The 19,196-nt window shown below is 28.9% G+C and overlaps 1 protein-coding gene across 1 annotated transcript in view; it reads right to left on the reverse strand.

The window, feature by feature from the left end:
* Positions 1-8,928: 8,928 nt before the first annotated feature.
* The window catches only part of LOC142327419 (uncharacterized), a 28,738-nt gene continuing 18,470 nt past the window's right edge, over positions 8,929-19,196 (reverse strand). The window contains exon 3 of the mRNA XM_075370458.1: positions 8,929-14,769. Coding sequence (XP_075226573.1) covers positions 12,133-14,769 — 2,637 coding nt within the window. The 3' untranslated portion in view covers positions 8,929-12,132. The remainder of the gene's footprint in view (positions 14,770-19,196) is intronic.

Genomic DNA, 19,196 nt, shown 5'->3' on the forward strand with positions numbered 1-19,196 from the left:
CTGCTCTAAGTTTAACCTCGAACGTTTCATCTTTGCCTTTGCGCACTGACAAGATATGCGCGACCATGACTTCTCCTACAGACCTTTTTACAGTTTTGAGCAACTCGGCATACGCTACGCCTTGTTGCTTCAGAATTACTGCGGTCACATTCACCAGTTCCCTCTTGTGTTGCTGTGCCTTGAAATCCAGTATGTATATTACCATCTCCTGTTTCCTTCTTCGGGCCAAGTATTCAACTACTTTTCTTGTAGTTTCCCCTATTCCCTGGTATATGACGACAACTGTTAATCGTCCATCAAATGACGCTGTGACCTTGCTCAGTCCTGCTAGGATATGGTCCACTGTTGCTGGATCATTGCTAGTGGCGAAGACTGCAAACGTATCTCCCGGTGTGTTTACATCGCCTCCTTCACCCGTATAGGTACCCCTGTGACATCTCTTACTGCCGAACCTGGATTCATCTTCTGTCCTTCAATCCACTTCGTCGCACCTGGGGCGACCCGTCGTAGATGTTCCATAAGTTTGCCGGTTGCTCCCTCTCTTGTGTCTATCATGTATACCTTCCCCTTAGAGTCTTCTACATCCGGCAATGCTGGTTTAACGTTTGTGTTGGTCCACGCTTGGTTGGGCCACTTTTTGTCAATGACTTCTTATTGTGCATCAATAGTGCCACCTTGTAAAACCTCTATGACATCTGTGTGTTTGATCACTTTCGTCTGTGTACCGCATTCCGTTGTGTCACCAACGTGTCCTGCATTATAGTAGAGTCATTTAACTTCCTTAGCTATCGACTCAACCTTGTCTGTAACTTCTTTAACCTGTTTCTTCAGATGTTGTCTAGCGCACACTTCAGCCATGGCACTTATCGCTGCTAGGAGGTCATCCAGCGTGCTATTGTAGCTGCCCTCCGAGTTGCTACTTGAAGTTTAGTAGTGGCATTTGGTACCTTTTTCTTTACCCCTGCTATTGACATCAATTTCGACATGTTCTTTGTCTTCTATCGTTTCCACCATTTATTTTACTAATTTAGTTTATTTTCTAGCTGGAAATACAAATCTGATATCATTTACTCATTGGTTTTTTGGTTTTTGCTGCTGATTCTGATGAAACAAGTTCATTCAAGACAACAGTCAACAGCTTGAGCATACACTGCTTTCTAGTAGAAAAAGATGATAATCCTAAAAATCAGTCTTGTTTCATTGCAAACCATACATATGTTTATTATAAAACAAAATATAACACTTATTGATAAAATTTGTAAGAGGTGTACCATTATATGGAAACAAATCGTTGATATTAGTTTATCTCTAGTGTCCTTTTTGGTGACTAGTAAAAACAATAAATCTTAGGAGTCAACAAATATCCTCAGGTACTGCTCACTTGCAAAAATTAATGGAAGGTATTTACTTTATTAACATCCCGAATCATCAATAATAATATTTTTCTGCTTTAAAATATTAAATTTGCCTTCACGTTGTTCTTCTCCAGATTCTGACATCCTAGGTGATCACTTTGCTTTTATGGTTATACTAGTAGCTCTGATCAAGCAAAACCATAGGAGAGTATATTTAATAACTGTCCTATTTTTGTTTTACTGCTTAATTAATTTTTTATGCATTCACTCTAATGGTAATTTTGCTCAGCTCAAAATGAATTACAATTAATTACTATAATTATCTTGCTCACCAAGTGTTTAGTAAAAGTTTGCAAAAATACACTGCTTTTTTTCAAAAATATTAACTTTATTTTCACTTTTTTCTAGAAGTGTTAGAACAAGTTATATTAACAAATTACATTTAAAAGATGATGCTGGTGCATATGCTGTTACAGTATGGTTGAGAGCCATTTACGAAGAAGTTTGTGAGAATTATTAAATTCAATTTTATAAAATATTAAATTTGTAACCATCTTTCCTCATATGTCTAGCCTTTTTTCTATGCATTTTTCTCTACCTTATTTATTTTTGGCAATTGAAAGGTTGAAGAAAACAATCTTTTTTTTTATTATAGTATAATTGCTATAATTATGTAGTTCCCGTGCTACAATATCACAACCACAAAAAAGCATGTGAAGTCATAAAACAATTAAACTACATAAAGAAATTTCTTCCATAAAATAGATTGTGATCAGTTTATAATGCACTCCTTACTTTGTAATGAAGTAGTTAATTTTAAGTTAATTTTTTCTTGTTTTGTATTAAAAATAGCTAATTCTAAGTTGAAAACATATTTATTGTAATAAAATGATTTTAAAATCTTTAACCCGCTATCATTCAAATCAATATCATGCCTTATCTATCATTTCATCTGCCTCATCTTGAAACATGTGAAGTACATCAAAGTTATAATGAATAAAAAATTAAAAATATGCAACTTCAGTCAGGAGGCATATTTATGTGATATGCTGAAGTATGATTTCTCAATAGTAATTGTACAAAGGTAAAATTATCTATGCAGCATTGTGTAACATACTAATACTATAAAAATTATTTATGCAGCATTGTGTATATAATACACAATGCTTTATACAATGTTATAATACTATAACAGTCTTGCATCAAGGTTAGCCAGATGCAAAGACAAATAAAATGATGTTATCGGTAGAAGTGCCTCATGAGTTTACTATATTCATCCTTCCACAGCAGCTAGTTTTCTACATATTTTCTTTCTTCATTTTCCGTATCTCTGTTTTACTAAGTTCTACAATTTTTTTTACATTATTGAAATAAGAAAAACCAGTATACATCAGCATATAAAATTGCAAATGTTCTAAAAAAAAGTAATAATTATTCATACATCTAAAATACAATTATTTCATCAAAATCAGCTGATTTTCAAGTTGAAAGTTCTAAGGTTTGAGGCCTTATAAAGGCAGTTGCTTTTATATGGATTTGAATGCTAGACTATGGCTCCTAGCATTCTTTGGTGGTTGGGTTTCAATTAACCACATGTCTCAGGAATGGTCGACCTGAGTCTTCCCAGACTGCATTTTACACTTAACTACATAACATTTACAGTTACATTGCATTATGTTTGCAGCTATGTCAGGCCTGGAAACCCGGTTGCAGTAATTGAAAATTTGCACCTATACACACATACCCAGACCTGGCAGTAGCTAGAAAAATGATTGGAGAAAAAACATTTAAGTGGCGGTTTTATTACATATACTTTATAGAATTAGATACTTCAAAGGAAACACTGAGAAGTGAAGACATCATAACTAACCATCAAAATGATTGTGGATCATACTCCCTTCACTCTATCTAGGCATTATTATAAAGTTAAAGTTTTATTTGCATTTTTAAGAGCAAACAAATTATTTCCACAACTTAAAGTTTAATAATGATTCCCATAAATGGTGAAAAGATTTATTTAATGATTCATTAACCTTAATAAATACTGGCAACTTGTTAAAAATTTTCAGAGCAAAATAACAATAGAATTTTTTAAATATTTCACTCTTTGGTTTTGGTAACAAATAAATATTTGCCAGCTGTAAATTTAACCTCCATATAGTATTAACTATTTTTGATATTAATATTTTCATTCTTAAAAAATAAACATTACAATAAAATAATCCCTTAATGGTAAGTATTTTATACATAGAAATAAAGGAAAAATATTTTCCAAATGCTGCTTCTTCATTACTAAACAAATAATTTTCTTTTATAAAGTAATTATTGATTTAATTTTAATTAGATATGTCACCCCAACAAACAATTCTGCACTGAAAATTAAGCAATTCCACAAGTAATTAAGTGATTCTACAAGTGCAAAATAAATTAATTTTAGATCAGACTTCAGAAAATATGAACAAAGATAAAAACTTCCTCAAAATTTTCAGCAATATAACTTTTTTGATTTCTAAGAAGATCCTGCTGAATAAACTTTTGATAACTTGCCTACTCGTAGGCACTTAAGTAGGAGTACTTAACTTAAATTCTCCCTATATAACTACCACAGTCCTTTATATAATTTTTAATTAATTTGCTTCTTCTGGAATATGAGGTATTTGATTTTAATTCTTTACTTTTATAAAAAATTATAAATTTGGTTTTACTAATTAATATCATATAGTTATAATTTAACCAGTGTTTTTATCCAGGTCACACTGAATTTTAATTAAGAGCATATCTATGGAACTTGCTTCATGAAAGCGATCATCAAAAAATATTGTAAGATTGCTCTCAAATCTATCTTAAGTTATGATTTTTAATAATAAATTTAAGCTAATGAGCTTAAATAAGAAACAAAATTGTTTCCCAAAACTAATACTTCTGAAACTTCTTGCATCACTAATTGTTGGCTGCAGTGATATTGACTAATATTCTGATAAACAAACCTTGAATCAAGAACAGAAAATATGTCTTACACCAGCTTTCCAAAACTGATTTATACAATTTGTGGCAACAGTATCAAAATGTCTTTGCATTAGCAATAAATAATGCACAGTTCCTTTATTTTCATTAAGGCCATTACAATAAACCATGAATTTTAAATCTTAATAATGAATCCTAAATGCTTCTATTATACCCTAAAGACATACTGCTTTTGTAAAATACTTTTTACAATTAAAAAAGAATGTAATTTTTTATTATGAATTTTTGATGATTATTCAGATAGGATGATAATTTCCAATAAAATTCTCATCTTTTTTATAGATAGGAATTATAGTAACTAATTTAAAATAATCAGGAAGTTAGAGTTAAGTTACATAAGATCTAATGATTTATAAAATTCTTGTATTAATAGCCGTCAGTGGATAATTTATGTACTTGTAACTGATCTACATAATGATTTACTAAAGAATCCAACACAGAAGGTAAACTGTAACGAATTAACTGACAGCTATCAGAATATGTTAACCTCAAAATCGTCCATACCAGTTTTAAATTCTCTGTCAATTGTTTTAATCTTATGAACGTTGTTCATAAGAACATAAGAACGTTGTTCATCTTTTAATCTTAAATTCTTATTGACATAAGATAAAAACAGTTTATCTCATTCGACATATCTAGTGATTCTATCAGCACAACACTATGACTATCAGAAATGATACTTTTAATTCAATTCGGATAATTTTTATTCTTATAATGTTATAAATCTTCCACTGAGCAGCAGTATAATTTTAATATCTGTTAATTATCACTAAGAAATTCATGGATTTCATTAGATAATATTTCAATTATTTATCAAAATGTTTATTAGACTCATCTGTAGCGAAAAACTGGGTTGTTCATAAACCTCTTTCACACTCCTCCCTAGCCCAAAATTCTTTTAATTATTTTAATACCTGATTTACTCATGAGATTAAGAAAGTTATCATTTTTATTAAATTTAAATATGAATTTAATTTATCTTAAAAAAGATTAATAGCGCATACAGTATCAAAAAATTCAGCTAAATACTTAATTTTATCAAAAATTCAGTCTTGTTTACTAGTTGCTTTAATCCATTAAAAGATAACAATTCTAATTACTCATCTATTACTTAGTGTTTGTATTAATAAATTACTTCTGTTTTATATAAATTAATATAGCTGATTAAAATTAAATTTTAACTTTTTAAATTTTCTGAAATGGTTTATAACTGATTGATAAATGTTTCTTGGAATAAGGAATGAAATCTACAGATAAAACAGTTATTAATACCTTATTATTGATCTCTGCAACGTCCTTTAATACATCAGCAGTTTCAGTATCAATCTGAATACTTCTACATATAAATATTACATATCAAAATATATTATTGTTTCCCCAACCCTGTATCCTTTATTATATTTAGCAAAAATATTATAATTATCTGTTGCATACAAGCTTATTTTTCTTCATAAAACCATATCTTCGATAAAACTATAACATGGAGTTCGGTTATAAACTACAAAGATTTTGATGCATCAAATTTAAACTATCTCAAATAAAGAACAAATCATATCCTTATTTATGCTCCTCTATCATTGTCAAAAAAAAAAAAAAACAGTTTTAACAAAACAATAAAAATAATCATTAATTAACTTATAAAAGAAATTTTTTCTATCATAAACAAACTAAATAACTAAATCAGATCATTTTATTTTGATCAGTGCAGCATCATTCACCTTTCTGGATAGTACCGGGTGATTCAAAAAGGACTATAAAGATTTAAAAACATATAAAAGTCTATTTAGATAACTTATAGACTCAATTGAGTCATTTCATAGTAGCAAACACATCAAGTTTTGACTTGCGTAGTTCATTAGTGCCAAATGTGGCCACTAATGCTGTCACTAGTGTTGTTAAAAATGGATACATTTACTGGCTGTAAACATGCTTGCTGTGTGTATATGCAATTAGCAACTACAGTTCAACAAAGTTTTCGTAGAGAGTATGGTAGGGAGCCTCCTATTTGGCATACAATTTACTCTTGGCACCTTCTTTGAGACAGGTTGTAAACATACAAAATCACCAGGACACCTATACGTCTCTGAACAAACTGCTGTGGAACAACTCCGAGAAAGTTTTTCATGTTGCCTGAAGAAATCAACATGATGTGTGTCACGTGAGACTGGCAATCCACAAATGACTGTTTGGAGTATATTACATAAATGAATATGCATTTGAAGCCATACAAACTAACCGCGGTTCAACACATTATGGATGACAACAAAGTTGCTTGGCTGCAGTTTTGTGTGGAAATGATGAATAGCATTGCAGGCAATGTTACATTTTTAGACACAGTAATTTTTAGTTATGAATCAACGTTTCATATCAGTAGCAAGGTGAATACCCATAACTGCCAAATGGGTAGCAAAAACCCTCATGAAACCTTGAAGCACATTTTTGATAGCCCTAAAGTCAATTTTTTTTGTGTCCTAAGTAAACAAAGACTGTACAACTGTTCTTCCAGCAGGCCTCCTTAAATGGTATGGTTTATCTGGACATGCTTCAAAATGTTCTAATTCCTCAGTTAGACGATGATACCCAAGATGGACACCATTACTATCACTAAGACAGGGCCACCCATTTCTACTGCCTAAAAGTACTATATTTCTTTGACACTCAATTTCCAGGTCAGTGGATTGGTCATGAAGGTCCAATTTCATCGACATCCTGTTCCCCAGATTTGATGCTGCTAGATTTTTTTTTGTGCAATTTCCTTAAAGATCAGATTTATGTATTGCCTTTGCGGTACAAGATCCTGCTGATCTTGTTAAGCTAAGACTTCAAATTAATGCTGTGGCGGCAGAGGTAACGCCTGACTTGGTAGCTGCAGTCAGGAATGAAATCCACTTCAGGTGGGATATTACAAATAGAAGCCATACCAAATGAAACTGAATGTTGGGGACAAACTTGATATGTTTTTCTTTGAAATGAAACCTCAGCTGAATTTTTAAGTTATCTCAGTAAATTTTTATATGCTTTTAAACTTGTGAAATTCTTTTTGAATCACCCAGTATTATTATTATTATTTTTTTTAATAGTAATAATTATCTTAGTAACAACAGTTGTAACCTGGTATTATACCTTCTCAAGTCCAAAGATATTTGAAACTTTCATTTTTAAATTCTTTCACTTTTGCAGATAATTTTTTTCTCAATGTCATATGACTCATTTATACAAACTGAAGCTGTTTGCAGAATCCCATGTCTGCTGAGGACAATGTTCTCTTCACTCACCTACATTAAAGAAATTGTTTTTTATCAGTTCTTTTCATAAATTTAACAGCTATTACAGATGGTTTGGCCATTCGGTCATGGACTAATCTGTAAATATATCTTATCTTATTTATTTAAAAATTTTCTGCTTTACTTATATTCTTTAAGATGCACATCTCTCTTTTCCTGAGACACATCAAGCCATTTCAGTAAAATTAGATGTTTTATATTTTTTCAAATCATACAGATGATTCTGCAACATTTTTAACTTTAATTTTAAGATAATTATTTTCATTTTTTTTGTTCTATCTTATAAAACATTGCATCAGAATTTTAGTATATTTATCAATTGCAGCTTTGTTTTCTGTAATGACCCTATTTCCAAATTCTATCACAAAACCAATAATCTGTTTCCATTCTCTTGCTTTCTTTAGTAGCATAAATTCTGTAGCTACTAAAGTATTTCTGATGTGATATTTATATCACATCAGTGATATAAATCATCAGAAATATCACATATTTCTGATGTGATATTTATATCACATCAGAAATACTTGCCTTTCTCTCCTTTGCTGAAGACATATACACCTTACGTATTAGAGCATTTCCTAACCATCAAATTTGGTTTTCAGAAGACATTTGTAATTAAAAAACTTTTTACAGACCTAGCAAATTAGTTGTAAACTTCTTCTTGTGTAAAGTTTCTTATAAATGAAGCAGTCTGACTACAAATAATTGTATTTCAAATTCAAACTAATCATCTTTATCTTATGTTTTTAAATTTATTTAAATCTTTAACATGTAAATTTAGAATTCTATGTAAAAAAATAATACCACTAAAGTAATTTATAATAAATAGAGTTATATATAGTATAAACAAACAGTACTATAAACTGTACTATTGTACTAATAGTATAAATTGTACTATTTTATATAGTACAATTTTACTATATTGAATAGACAATAAATTCAATAATTACTAATGTCCATAATTATTAATTATCCAGTTATTTATTTATTATTATTATTTATTATTTTTATCCAGACTATTAATTACGATTTTTTTTTAACAAATTAATATGAGAATTTCTGTTTTTGAATCTTCTTTCCTTTATTTTCTTGACAAGTTAATTTTCTCCATATAAGTACATATGAAATCCCATCAGCTCTGAATTAACACCAAGACTTGATGAAGTTGCAAAACCCATTTAATTTGATTAGAAGCCAGTTTTGAGTATCATCAGTAACAATGTACTAGTGGGCTAAAAATCAGTTTCCAAATTACTAATAAAAACACATAAAAAAAAATTAAACAGAAAAAGGTTTTTATTATTACTTGTTTGATATACATCAGAGGACATATTCTAATTGTCATCATCTGCTCTTATGCTTTTGTAGTAGCATTTAACACTGAATTTTTTCCAAAAAAAATTTGTTCTGATTTGTAAAATCAACATCATGAGGCAATTCAGGTCGTTTCCATGTCTTTGATTACTCTCCAGAATGAAAAATTACAAAGAATAAAATAATGTGGGCGTTCAATTGTTTCTTAGTGTCCTACTTCAAGGAAAGTTTCATCTTGCTGGTCTCTGAGTCCCATTTTGCTGTCAATGTAAATTAGAAAAGGCCAGTGTCGAACATAGAGTTGTGTGATAGTTTAGATATAACATCAGAGTTACATTTGCCTATTAAAAAAACTAATGCCTTATTTCTTCATTGCAAGTATAAGTGAAATATATATATATATAATACTAAGTTGAAATATGTTTCAATAGTGAGCATGTATTGTGAATTAACATATCATATTAATTCACAATAATATGTTATTAACATATTGTGAATTAACATACAATTAACAATAAACATACCATGTATTGTTAATTAACTGTCTAAGTAGTTAGCCTAACTTTATTGTTTAATAAATAGTCATTTTAAAGTTAAAAGTAATGTTTTATCAGATAGGAATTTAAGTAAATAGTTGTGAAGATCTGGAAATGAAATGGAAATTGACATTTTTTTAAACACAAGAAATACAAATTTCTTCACAGAAACTGAAACATGTATTTTGTACAATTACAAGAAATGATAATAATCATTCGTAATAACATAACTATTGAATTCTCTAAAGATTGTAAAATTTTACACCCAGCTAATTTGACAGAACTCTAGAGGAAGAGCTATTCCATTAGATTCCCTTAATGGAATATGGTGGGTCTAGTGGTGAACGCATCTTCCCAAATCAGTTGATTTGGAAGTCAAGAGTTCTAGTGTTCAAGTCCTAGTAAAGGCAGTTTCTTTTATGCATGTTTGAATACTAGATCATGGATACCAGTGTTCTTTGGTGGTTGGGTTTCAATTAACCACACATCTCAGGAATGGTCGAACTGAGACTGTACAAGACTACACTCATATATATCATCCTCATTCATCCTCTGAAGTAATACCTGAACAGTAATTTCTGGGGGCTAAACAGAAAAAAGATGGCCTGATATGACATACAAGCCACTCCCAAAAAAATTACCCAATCATTCAAAAGAATTGAAAGCATCTCTTGAGAGCCACATTAGGGAAAGTAAGCCTGTGCATTTTATTTAATTAATAAAATGAAGGTGTCACTTGTAGATGACTTTCTTTACCCCAGGAACTAACTAACTAACCCTTAGGAACTAACATATATTGAAAAGTATTACCTTAAGAGAAAGCAACTCTGATAGGTACATCTATTATGCCACAAAGATTTTACTCTTACAGCCGTAATAAAGACTGGTAAGAGTTATGGAAACAATAAATTATCATAGTACAGTCAGTAGAAACAATGAAATACAAATACTACTTTTATTCAGTAAGACAAATTGAACTCATAAGATGAGTTCAATACTCAATTTGGCAACTTGCAAAAGGAAAGTTTATGATAAACACCTGAAATTTGTTTCATTTATCCATCTAATGTTATGTGCTGTCATGTGTCTTTTTATGTTATGCAGGAAGCATTTTTTATGTTGCCTTCATACAAAAAAAAATTGTTAGTTCACTTTCAATTATCTTTTAACTATCTTAAAGATTCTTATACATTTCAAACTGACATTAATGCTAAATGTAAAATATTTTAAAAAGTAGTCCTAACAAATCAGTGCTACTCGTAATTCCTTCCATTAAATCTTTTACAGAAGTATTTTTTTTATTTAAACAAAAATGTATGAAAATATCCACACTATTTTCTTAAACTCTACTTTAAAATTTACATTGTTGATATATTATATACAAAGAAGTGCTCATCACTGATATCTAAGTTAAACTTTACAATAAAATTGTACAAACATTACAAATTTACAAAGACACATTTTCTATAGAGATAACTGTTTTTAAATAAATAAGTCAGTTTTCAAATCACATTTTATATGCAGAATAAGATGTATTTAAAAATGAGATCTGAGAAATAAATTATATATAAAAATTAGAACTATAAATATCATAGCCATTAGTTACGATTATCATAAAACTCTGCCACAATGCCACAGAGTATAACAAGAATATAATACAGAATTGTCAGTGCAAATAACTGTAAATGTAAATAAGACATCAAGATACAAAAGAGGTCAGTAATGCATTATGTCCATTGGTGACAGATAATTAATATAAATGTATAGGGACATTAAAATTTTGAAAAGAACAACAAAAGCAAAACCTAATAACAAAGCACAAATAATTAGCCTACACAGTTCAGCTCAAGTAAATGAAGATTATTAATATGTAAACAATCTGAACATTACATCTAAGGAGTGATTATAACTAGAAATAAATTGATAACTGCAAATATTAATGAGCTCTGTTTGATATTAACAAAGATTGTGTGATAAGAGTAACAATCAACATGCATAAACATTTATGAAATTTTAAATACATCAAAATTAAATTTTTATAATGATCTGATAAATTAAGTAGTTATTTGTTTACATTATCCAGATCTTGAACAATATCAATTATTATATTCTTTTCTTTTTTCATATTAATTTTCATTTGTATAACCTTTTCCTATGCCATCCTAATCTGAATTCATACTTATTTTTGTAAGCAGGTAAGTAGTGTTGTGTAAAATTGAAATTATCTCTGTCCATCTCTTAACAGTTAATATACATGCATTAACACTTTCACAATAAATTTTGGGACATTGCCAAATGCATGAACTATGTAATTATGACAATAAATATTAATTTCATTTTAATTATTAAAGTAATTTAATCAACTGTTACATTATTTAAATACATACACTGCCAGTAATGTGTCACCATTGATGCCATTATTGTTATTTTAATAGAGGTATTTATTTTGATCACTACTTATCACAGAAACAAAAAATAATTACTATTGACGTCATATTTATTACTAAATAAATCAGTAAATTATATTTATTGAATACTTCCATCTCTCTGTTTGTCTATATATCATTATAATACTCGTATTACACAATGAAATATATCAGTATACATGACCTAATACATTTATCTCAGATATTTTTGTATAAATGTATAATTTTTTGTTTTTATAAAATTTATAAATATTTCAGTTGTACTGTCGGTTAAATATGAATGAAATAATTGTTTATAGTATTTTTCAAAATTTATTATGTGTTCACAAATTAGAATAACACTTTTTTGACTACTATTACCATTATAAATAGATTCTCTTCCACTGAATAAATCTGTGCTATTTGGTCTTATAACAACACCATCTGAACTTTTATTATCACAGTTCACTTTATACTCAGAATCTGAAGAATCTACTTGCACAAGAAATAAGGTATTTTCTTTTTTTTCAACAAGAACATCACATCCGTTTTTACCTCCTTTTCCAGGTATACCATCTTCTCCACTTTCTCCATGTTTACCGACTGTATTTTCCACAGAAAATCCATGATTTTGATTTTTCATGCCATATATTTTAACCGATCCCTTATTTCCACCAAATCCTCCTTTTCCTCCAGAACCACTATTACTACCTTTCTCTCCAGGTTGTCCTCTAGAGAGGTATACAAGCTTTCTACTATAACTTAAAAAAAGATTACGTATTTGATTTGAAACTTCTTCTTTAGGAAAATAACCATCTATACCATCTGTTCCATTTAAACCGTCACCACCATCTTGACCATTTTGACCATCACCACCATTTGCTGTCACCAATAAATGTTCTCCATTATTAAAATCCATCCCTACTCCAAGAAAGTTTCCACCCGATCCTCCATTATGTCCATTTATTCCAATTTCGCTAAAATTAGCTTTTGAAAGTTTATCATTAATACTTATTCCACTGATATTAATTATTCTATTAGATACAACATTCCAGATCGGTGCTATAATAACCAAATCTTTTCCTTTAAAAAAATCTCCAATCATATCTTTATCAATAAATATTGTATGCATTGCAAATATTTTTATTATACTCACATTATTACATCTGTAGTAAATGTTATCTTCTAATTCACTTAATAGTACATAATAATTGACAATAGTTAATGTGTTATTTGAACAAAAAACATTTAATTCATGGTTTAATGATGTATTTACAATTGAATTAAATTTGTTAATAAGTTCATTATCAATTTTTACATGATTATAATCCATGTTAAATTTATTATTTTTTATTAAGTTTATAAAATTGTTTTTATCAGTTTGTAATTCTTGATCTTTAGATTGTGTAGTCCAACTGCTTGTTTTATTTTTTTGATAATCGTAATTTGATAAAATTTTAAATAATCCATTAAGTAATTTATATGAATTAATTTTATTTTCAACTGTTTCAATAGCTATGTTTAAAGATGAATTCCATTGTAATGACTCATATCTGGAAATATTTTTTAACGGTATATCTTCTGATCGTATTATTGTATCTTGTAATCTAAAAATATGAAAATCAACTAAACAAGTTATTTTTAATTTATTTTTTTCTAAAAATTCACTTATTATTTTAAAATAATTTTTTGGTCGTTTAGAATTACCAATTTCAATTGATAATAGTTTAACAGTTGTTTTTAAATGTAATAATTTCGCTAATACATCATCTATAATCATATTTGATTCGATCATTTTTTCAAAATTATTTACAATATATAAACTAATTATTTTTGATAAATCTTTTATATATAAGTTTATACTTTTAAAAAAATTTTCTGCAAATATTTTACCATCTTCAGTCGGTGTTAGAATAAAATCTTCCTCTTTAAATTCAATGGAATTATCATTTGTAAATAGTTGATTTCTTAGATTTTTTTGAATTAAATATGTATTTTCTAGAGATTTATCCGATTCAAAGTTATCTAATATTTTTATTAGCGAAAATTTATTTTCATAATTTCCTTTTATCAAACTGTCAATTATAGTTATTGTTTTCTTATACATCCGCTTACTCCTACATAAGATAGAATTACACTCTTTCTGTACATTCCATTTTATTTCATTTAAAAATACTTCAGTACTCTTAATAGCATCAGTAGCTGTGATTGTACTTTTATTAACCGAAGTTGGATTTTCAGTTTGTAGACTAATTAAGTGAAAGCTGTCTTTGTACTTTTTGATATTTCTGATAAATTTTATCAAATATTTTAGTATATCTTCAAATTTCTTTTTGTTTCTAAGCATATCATTGCTTGTTACAATTACTATTTTTACTCTTTTTATTTTTGAAAGAAGTTTTTTCATGAAATATAATGATATTAACTCGTTTACAGGCTGTCTTGTTTCTAAAATTTCTGAATTATAAATAAACGTATGATTCTTATCATTCAGTAGAAGGATCTTAGGATGCAAATTATTTGATTTCTTAGTAACATCTCTATTTAAGAATCTAGATTCATCTTTCAGTTCTTTTTCATTTTTATCTATAGAACTTACATAATTTATTGTTACATTCTCATTACTGATTATCTGAAATAACTGTTTGAATACTTTTCCTGTATTTCCTACCAATAATATTGCATCCATTTTTTCTGTTTTCTTAAAAACATGTGAAAATGTAGTAGTCTTTTCTAATAAATCAAAGCTATTTTCAAACTCCAAAAGAACATTTTTATACTTTTCATTTATTTGGTGATTATATTTAGCCACACTACAATCTTCTTGAAAGAATGTTTCATTATTCTTTTCCTGAAAGAAATTATTTCTTTTATATTAATCTTACTTTATCAGAAGTTACTCTTAAATTGTATTATTTTCTACCAAATACTCTTAACTAGTTAGAACTTAGTACTATGCAGAATTACTCCCTGCTTCTTTTCATTGAAGAAAGATAATACCTCTCTAGTCAAAAAGCTAAATAAGTTGTAACTTTAATCAAACATATTGTTGTTTTTAATTTAAATATTTGGTTACTGCAGAAAAATAGCTGTTAATTTTTAACAGCTTTAAGCTGTTATGCTTTTTACATAAAGAATAGTGCAAGGTTAAGTCGTGATGAGAAAAGACATGTTTGTTAATGCTCTTGTAATGTAGCCATGACTTTAACCGTTTTTGAGTTGCAAGCTGCACTGTGTGCTGGTACAGAGCTTTATTTACACACATTTTTAATATACAATCATAACTGGAGTCTGAGAATTATCTGAACAACTATGATATATTATTAAAACAAAAGTAGTAGTCCTAATGAATAGTTGGGCTCTCTTTAATAGGCAACTCATAAAGTTTCCCTAAGCAAATACTAGATAGCGCTGTGATTGCATATATAACCACAAATGTCAGTCACCATGAATTCACAATGCATAGAATGGTTTATTGAAACAAAATCAGACACACAAGTTCGATGCAATTTTAGAACTCTGTAAAACTTAGAACCACTATGTAGAACAACTATATGTTCATGGTATGATAAATTTAAAGAAACTGGTAGTGATGAACATAAGAAGAAGGGTGCAGACAGGCCTAGAACATCAGATGAAAAAATGGAGATCAATTGTCAGTCTTTTGTTTGCAGCCCTGGGAAATCAACTCAGAGTGCACCATGCAAGTTAAATCTACTGCGATATACCATTCACTATCTTTTGTAGAAACAATTAAAATTGCATCCTTATAAATTACAAATATTGCAGGACATACACCACACTTACTGCTAGAAAGGAATTTACTGTGGAAATGACTGAAAGAATTGAAAATGATGATTTTTACCTTAAAAAGTAATGTTCTCAGATGAGGCCACATTTCACATGTCTGGGAAAGTGAACACTCAGCACATTCGAATATGAGGATCAGAGAACCCACATGTTATACTTGACCGTAATAGAGATAGCCCAAAAATTAATGTTTCGTGTAGGCTGTTTCACAATTGAGTGACTGGAACGTTTTTCTTTGCGAAACAGCAGTTAAAGCGAATATCTATCTGGTCTTATTAGAAGGGTTTGTTGACCCTGATCTTGAAGAGTTACAACCTGAAATCATATTCCAACAAGATGGACACAGACACATTGGGGTTTATTACTGCATGAATCACTCAACAACTCATTCCCAAATCGTTGGATCGGATGTGATGGACCAATTGTTTGGCCATGTTGATCATCAGATATAACTCCATATGACTTTTTCCTGTGGGGTTTCATCAAGGAGAATATGCACAAAACTTGCTTAGTGAATATTGATGACCATAAGGAGAAGATGTTAATGCATTCGAACTCATAGATGTGGATATGTTACAACATATCCACTAATTTCATGCCTGAAATTGATTACTGGTTGGATATTTTGTGAATTACATATGGTGCACACATTGAAAGTCTAATTGCAGGCAAAAAACTTTCAGTTTTAATGTTCCTAAATTCATACAACCCGTTTTTATATCTTAATAAATAAATTATTTACGCAATATCGAAGCTGTTCAGATAATTTTTGAATACCTGTGTATTTCTTTATGACAAGATGCCAATGAATTCATCAGTTAAAAATTCAAAAACTTATTATATAAACAGGTATGTTTGTATTAAACTTGTTATTTTTGTATGTTCATAGGTAATTTAATATTTATTAATTTTATATATAAAATAATATATATGTATATAACAATTTGTTACATGTATATATTTAGAAGTCCTTTTTTATGTAAGTTTTTAGGATTATTGATGTATTGGAGTAGATTTAATTAAATTGCAAATTAAAAATGGAAAAAAGAGTGCTAATGATATCTGCAAACTGTTAGTTGATATTACTACAAAAGATAAGGGCATTTGTGGTCAACATAAGTTGTACTTACATGTGCAATGAGTTAATATTAGATTTTAGTGAAATACTTTATTAACCCAGTGAAATATTTACATCTGTCTATTCACTTGGCATTATTTCAGCGGGCATATCATGCACAAATTTCATCTGAAATCTAGTAACACTGATTTGCCAGCTGTTTACATCTAAAAAAAAGGTCGAGTACTGTGTGAAGTTTACAATAATTTAGTCATCCTGATCCCTGTAGAGGAAGGATAAATATTGGAAAATGAATTTCTTATAAAAATGGCATGCTATATATGCAGAAAATTTGGGAATTTGAAGTATAAATGTAGTAACAAAATTTTTATGAATTAAGATGTTGAAAGAGGGATGGAGTGTCAATGTGATCTATGTAGGAGATAGAAAAAGAATATGGCAGGCTTTATTGACTGCCAGTAGATAAGAGTGATATCATTCTATTGTAAATATTTTCAGTTATTTTAAGGCAAATGTTAAAAAATGCCAGCCTTCGTGGCACGAGTGTAGTGTCTTAGCCTTTCATCTAGAGGTCCCAGGTTCGAATCCCGGTCAGGCTTGGCATTTTCACACACTATTAAATGTCATTCATCTCATCCTCTGAAGCAATACCTAACAACAGTGGTCCCAGAGGTTAAACAAAAAAAAATGTTAAAAAATTGAAAACAAGTTTGGCATTTAATAAAATGTCATGAGATATTAACATTATAAAAATTAAGTTTAAAAACAAGACACAGAAGAAACTGCTAAAGAAGAAGTCTTCAATGTGAATTTTCAACCGAACACATGTGTGGGCACAGAAACATTGATGTTCATCAACAAGGAACTGCACCCTGAAAAAAAAAGTTACATGCTGCTGCACAGGAATTGAAAAAAAAGAATTACCGATGTCTATGTATCGTAAATGAAAAATATTAACAAGGAAAGGCAGGAGAAAGCATTAGAGTTCTCATATACATGAACAATATGACATAAATAAAAAATTCAGAAAAGGTATTAATAATTAATTATGTTTGTTTATTTATTAGACAAAATTATGAATAAGTTTTCTTTGTTTTATTTTCTTTCTGGAGTTTTCATGTTTGAAAAATAATTATTTTGAAGTTTAGCTAAGTTGTATACTACTTTGCTTTGTAAAGGGCATCTCTTAATGCAAATAAAACATTATTTTTGTTCAGAATATTAAAAGATAAAGAAACAAAATTTCTTATTTATTTATGATGAGCTCAATAAAATGAAACCAAAAATACTGTTATGACAAAAATTTGAATTTTCAATCATGAAATCGGCAATTGCTGTACTGCAGGTATATATGGACAATGTTTAATGGATAGTGTGATGCAGGTAAGACAACAGCATAAATTTTAACAACCTTTAAACTAGCCTGTAAATATTCTTTGAATATGATTATATAAATAGATGTTAGTTACAAAAATTCTCTATTAATAACATGAATAATCAAACATTTATATATTTCTGATCTGGAATAGTGATTATGATGGATCAGCCAATTGTACTCACTAATGATTCAGAGTTAGATATATTATAAAGTAATTAAAATCTAGGCAAATAGAATTTATTGAGTCATCGTAGATTATAATTGTTCATTTTAATGGGTTAAATATTTTAATCTAAGTATTAGGTAGCTCTGCAAGATGATGTATCTATTCATACATCTTACAAAATAAGTTGAATTGTGGTGAACGTAATTGTCTTTTGAGAAGATGTGTTGAGAGCAGGTATCACAGAATCATGATCAGGAATGTCAGAAATTACATGTTTATTTTACTGTTACCAGTATTCGAAAAATTATTGTAAATATATTAAATAAAGTCTCTTTTCATTTCTAGAAAATTAGTTTTCAATGAAAATGAACATTTACTTTTAGAAAAATTATAAATATGGAGTAATTTATATAAAAATTTATTAGGGAAGTGTATAAAGCTATCATACATATCACATGCCATTCATATTTAAAAATCTATGTTATTTATTAATAACAAAACATGTAATTTATTAATTCCTTTTGGCTATTGCCAAAAGGAATTTTTGATATAATATTAGAAAACATTATCTAATGCAAGGTTATAAGGGATTGGAGTTGATTGGACTTAAAGTATTTAAGAAAGTAATGAAGTATAAATTTAATAACAAATTCAGTGGTGGCTCGTAGTTAAAATTAGTGGGGGTGCTGCTCCAGAAAATTTTTTCTGGGCCTTTCCAGAGCCATGGTTAAAGTTTTCTGTAAAATAAAAGAACCGAAAAATAATGAATGGAAATAGCTGTAAGCAGGTTAATAATCTAATTCTACACTTTATCACATTCAAGAATGTGATACACGGTTTTTAAGC

This window comes from Lycorma delicatula, chromosome 7, assembly GCF_047948215.1.
Source record: "Lycorma delicatula isolate Av1 chromosome 7, ASM4794821v1, whole genome shotgun sequence".
NCBI classification, from domain to species: Eukaryota; Metazoa; Arthropoda; class Insecta; order Hemiptera; family Fulgoridae; genus Lycorma; species Lycorma delicatula.